At 51.0% G+C, this 5,448-nt stretch overlaps 1 protein-coding gene across 1 annotated transcript in view; it reads left to right on the plus strand.

The window, feature by feature from the left end:
* The window catches only part of SPNS3 (spinster homolog 3 (Drosophila)), a 53,574-nt gene that overhangs the window by 5,431 nt on the left and 42,695 nt on the right, over positions 1–5,448 (plus strand). The window contains exon 2 of the mRNA XM_012652601.1: positions 4,169–4,379. Coding sequence (XP_012508055.1) covers positions 4,169–4,379 — 211 coding nt within the window. The remainder of the gene's footprint in view (positions 1–4,168; positions 4,380–5,448) is intronic.

Below are 5,448 nucleotides of genomic sequence, written 5' to 3' on the forward strand. Positions count from 1 at the left end.
TCTTTTTCAAGATTGAGTAATATTCCATTGTCCATACATCCCATATTTTGTTTAGCCATTCATCCGTTGGTGGGCACTTGCTGTTTCCACTTGCTGGCTTTGTGACTAATGCCGCTATGAACATGGGTGCACAAGTATCTGTTCAAGTCCCTGCTTTCCATTCTTTTGGGTTTATACCCAGAAATGCACGTTTACATTTAAGGGACAGTGATTTTGAATATATTGTGCCTCAGTTTGCAAACACTGCGGCCTCTGCAGCGGGGGTGGGAAGGATTTGCAGCCGGCAAGATCCATCCCGTCCCCCTTCCTCCTCCATGGCAGGGGGCTCCAGACCACGCACAAAGTTACCTTCCCCCGCCGATGCTATTCTCCCCCAAAAACAGTGTTGCCTGTCAGCGTCCACGTGGAAATTCTTCTGTTCTTTGCAAAGCAGGACTTTCTGGTTCTGGCTCTCGCAGGGAGGGTCGGAAGGCAGCAGCAGTAGCAGTTTTCTTCTGCTCGGTGATTCCTGGAGAAATCCGTGGGATCTACTCCCTGGCCCCTCGTGTGGGATGCCCGCCCTGAGGAGTCTGCAGCTGAGTCGGGACAGACGTGTGCCCGAACTGCGAAGCTGAGTGGACCCTCTAGGACCGTCCAGTCCCTCCACCGCCGTGACCACCGATGTTCAAACAGAGAAGCTGAGGCCCGGGGTGGCGAGTTTGCTGTTGGTGCCTACAGTGTGGGGACCCAGACTTCCTCCCACCACCCGGGACGCTGTGCCCCCCCTGCTGGCCGCCTGCTTGACTCCTGCGATGCCCCTTCGTCCAGAGCCCCTCTGCGGGGCACCTCCCTGCGCCCCTGCGGGGAGACTGTGCTTGGAAGCCGACGCGTCCAGGGCAGGGGGTCGCGTTCTATGCTGCTCTCCTGGCCAGCACCGCCTTCTTGACTGGACCAACTCTGGGAGTTCTGACCCTGTGAGCCGCTCCTCAGGCCCTGACTGGCCCTGAAAGCCACAGCAGGGTGGCGTCCTGGTCTGGCAAAGGTGAGGACTGGACCCTGGAAAGGAGTGACTGTGGCCAGCCCCGTCCGGGGCAGCAGCCTCGCTGGCTGCAACGCTGCTGTGCGGCTTGCACGGGTGTGAGGGTGCGAGTGCGGGTGTGGGTGCCCGTGTGCCCGGCTTCCTGTTCAGGGCTCGTCCCTGTGGCTGTAGCTCCGCCACCTACTCTCAGGGCAGGCGCTGAGACCACAGTCAGGGAAAATCCCATTTTATTTAACAAACACAGCACTTCCTCAACACCAGGCAAAGTTCTAGGTATTTTCAAACATTATCTTATTTAAGCCACAAAAATCCCATGAGATAGGTACTGTTTTTAATCCCCATTTTATAGATGAGGAAACTGAGGCACAGAGAGACGAAGTGATCTACCTAAGGTCACATGGCCAATGAGCAGTGAGTCTAACCCCAGGGTACAGGACCTTAGCCAGGAGGCTGGGCTGCCTGCGCCTGCTAGTGTTGGAGGGTCTGATTTTGAACTTGCCTTTGTTTCACCAAGACCATCCACAGCCAGCCAACCAAGGGGGACCCAACCAAGTGGAGGACGCCAAGGACCATTATCCTCATCGTAACCATAACGACAGTGGTCGACACTCACTCGGTGCTTCCTATGTGTCAGGCTATGTTGGGAATAGTATATGCATTTATGTTAATTCTTCCTCACAATTAACCCCTGTGATACATCTTAGTATTCTCTATCACAAATGAGAACACTGAGGCTCAGAGAGGTTAGGGACGTCCCCAAGGCACACAAATAGGAAGTAGCGAAATTGGAATTTGAATTCAGGCCTGTCAGACTGCAAAGCTCACACTCTTGCCATGTTGCCAGACTGATTTTTTTGTTGGTTTGCTTTAACTTTTTTTTTTTAAAGAGATGGGTCTTGCTATATTTCCCAGGCTGGCCTCAAGCTCCTGGGCTCAAGTGGTCTTCTCACCTCCACCCCCCAGTAGCTGGGACCACGTACAGCTCCTTTAACTTTAAAAAAATAATTGAGATGAAGGCTGGGTGCGGAGGCTCAGGCCAGGCGATCCTCCCACCTCAGCCCCCCAAAGTGCCAGAATTACACACGTGAGCCACTGTGCCCAGCCTGTTTTCAATTCTTTTGGGTTTATACCTAGGAGTAGAATTGCAGAGTCATATGGTAACTCTATGTTTAGCCTTTTGAGGAACCACCAAACTGTTTTCCTCTGCGGCCGCCCTACTTCACGTTCCCACCAGCAACGTACGAGGCTGTCGGTCTCTCCACATCCTCACCAACACTTGTTATTTTCTCTCTCTCTGTTTTTTTATGATAGCCACCTTAGTGGGTACGAAGTGTGATCTTATTATGGTTTGGTTGTGCATTTCCCCAATGACTAATGATGCTGAGCATCTTTTCATGTGCTTGTGGGTCCTTTGTATATTTTTGGAGAAATGTCTCTTTAAGCCCTTTGGCAATTTTTAAGGTGGGCTGTCATTTTGCCCTTTAACTTTTTATTTAGAAATAATTTCTAACTTACAGAAAAATTATAATATAGTACAAAGAAACCCATATAATCTTTACCCAGATGCATCTGTTATTGATATTTTGCCCCATTTGCTTTCTTACTACAGGTACCTATTATTTTTTCCGGAACCATTTGAGAATAAGTTGCATAGATTGTGGTCCTTTACCCCTAGATACTTCAGAATAAGGATATTTACTTACATGACCACAGAACAGTCACAGTGATATGATATTTATTCCTAACCCACTGCCTGCATTCCGATTTTATTGACTGATCTAGTGATGTGTGTTTCCCCCTCCAGTGCGGGTCCAGGCTGGGATCCTGTGCCACACGTAATTGTCACATCTCTTTTGTCTCCTTTAATCTGAAACAGTCCCTTCGTCTTTCTTAGGCTTTTATGACTCTGACATTTTTGAATAATACAGTCCCTTTAAAAAAATGACGCTTCTCCATTTGGGCTTGTCTGCGGTTTCCTCCTGATTAGATTCTGGTTGTGCTCTCCTGGCTGGAGTCCTGTGTCAGTGACGCTGGGACCTGCACAGGCTTTCACCTCTGCAGGCACGCGATGCCTACCTGCCCCTCACAGGTGACGTTATTTTATTTATTTATTTATTTTTTGAAAGGGGATTCAGTTTCTTCCTTTCTTTTTTTTTATTGAGACAGAGTCTCGCTCTGTTGCCCTGGGTAGAGTGTAGTGGCGTCATCATAGCTCACTTAGCTCACTGCAGCCTCCAACTCCTGGGCTAAAGAGAGCCTCCTGCTTCAGCCTCCCAAGTAGCTGGGTCTACAGGTGGGCACCCCCACACCTGGCTAATTTTTCTGTTTTTAGTAGAGACGGGGTCTTGTTCTTGCTCAGGCTGGTCTCGAACTCCTGGGCTCAAGCAATCCTCCAGCCTCAGCCTCCCAGAGTGCTGGGATTACAGGCGTGAGCCACCGCGCCCAGCCCAGGTGATGTTATTTTAATCCCTCCATCAAGCTGTCTCTGATTCCTCTACTGCACAGCTACTCTTTTTTCCCCCTTGCTACTAACACAGATTAAGCAATACGTTAAGACCCCGCCCCTCACTGAGACTTTCCCCCTAGGTTTAGCAGTCACTAAAGAGTTTTGCCCACAGGCTGCCTCTGTGACCTTTGTTTCCCCAGGTGGGGCCTTAGATACCGAGCAGGCGCCCGCCTTCCCTGACAGTCTAGTGCAAGGCTGCGTCCTGGCCAATGCCCAGCCTCCCTGACTTGACCCGAGTTCAAGGCACTGGTTCATAGTCCATCTCGTGTGGACAGCCAGGCCGCTCTCAGTGGGCAGCACTCTGGGAGGTTCTTCTCGCTTCCTGACCTGGAAGCTTCCCTTCCTCACAGCACCTGCTGCAGCCACAGGCTAGACCAGGGGATCACAGAGTTGTCCAGTCCTCCAGGACGGGGGTGCCAGGAGCTCTTTTCCTCTCCAGCAGGTCTCCGAGGCTGAGGATGGTGAAATCTCACTGGTGAGGCTGCAGTGGGTGCAGGAGGAACCTGCGATAAGATGCCCAACAGTTACGGCAGCTGCTTTGAGGCTGGGGCCTGGGAGCCCACAGGAAGTGACTTGGTGCCGAGCTGATGCGTCTTCGCCCCAGCGCCTGTCTGGGGACAGGAGCTGCACGCTGGTGCTGCTAGGGGATGTCCACAGAATGCCCCGAGCCTGGGCCACAAGGGCCACAGGGCCAGTCCCTGCGACCAGGCGGGCAAGGGGCCTCGGCTGTGGGTCAGTGTCCCCCTCCAGCCACACCCGTGCCCTGGAGCCTGCCCCGCTGGAGGGCTTACGTGGCTGCTGCGGTGCTCTGCTACGTCAACCTCCTGAACTACATGAACTGGTTCATCATCGCAGGTGAGGAGGGGCCGGGCATCCTGGGGCAGCACCGGCTGGTCTGTCCCACCAGCTGGCAGCTGCGTGTCCACAGTGGCTGTCCATCCTGCATCCTTTCTTCTCTTGGAGTGCGTCTCTGGTGAACTCACCCTGGAGGTGGTTCTCAGCCATGCCTGAGTTGGGGAGGGCCAACTGAAGTTCCCAGTCCAGCCCCAAACTAAGAGGGGACACAGTGGGTGTGCGGCAGGGACGTGATGAGGCCTGGGCCTTCCAGGCCAAGGCCTCAAGGTTCTGGGTGGAGGACAGGGCAGGCTGGCTCAGCTCCCAGGTGAGAAAAACTCCTGCTGCTGTGTTTCTGGGACAGTGGGCTGCTCGCAAACCTCATCCATCCTGCCTTCCTTCTTCCCAGAGCTCAACCTGCTGCCTTTTTTTTTTTTTTTTTTTTGAGACAGAGTCTCACTCTGTTGCCCGGGCTAGCTGGCTCAGCTCCCAGGTGAGAAAAACTCCTGCTGCTGTGTTTCTGGGACAGTGGGCTGCTCGCACCCTTTTTCCATCCTGCCTTCCTTCTTCCATCCTTTCCTTATATCCCTCCTTCCTTCCATAATAATATATGAGTGCATACTATGAGGAAGGGCCTGAACTAGGGACTAGTACATAAAAGGAGGTCTATGATAGCTCATTAAGGAGATTGAAGTTCTTTAATAGCAAGAACCAAGCAAACAAAAATTGAAGTAAGTCATTGAAATAAATGTTAGTGCTCTGTCCGCCAGAGGAGGACAAACAAGTCCATTCAGAGTATAAGGACTGCAGAATTTCTTCCTAGAGTACATTACTTTTTAAACAATAATATTTAACACTAGATGGGAATTACTATTGATCATCTATGAACTCAGATTTCTTTTAACAGTGTTTTTAGATAAATGGAATATAGCTAATTTGTTTCAAAGCTTCTGTTGATCTCCCATTGTAATTTGTATCCAAGATTAATGAGATGTTCTGATTTGAATGACCTCAGTTTTCAAAAGACTAATTCATCATCTTCTTGAGCAGCCTTAATTATATGCCATGTTCTTAGGATATGAAAGAGGAA

This window comes from Propithecus coquereli, unplaced genomic scaffold (genome assembly GCF_000956105.1).
Source record: "Propithecus coquereli isolate 6110/MARCELLA unplaced genomic scaffold, Pcoq_1.0 Scaffold390, whole genome shotgun sequence".
NCBI classification, from domain to species: domain Eukaryota; kingdom Metazoa; phylum Chordata; class Mammalia; order Primates; family Indriidae; genus Propithecus; species Propithecus coquereli.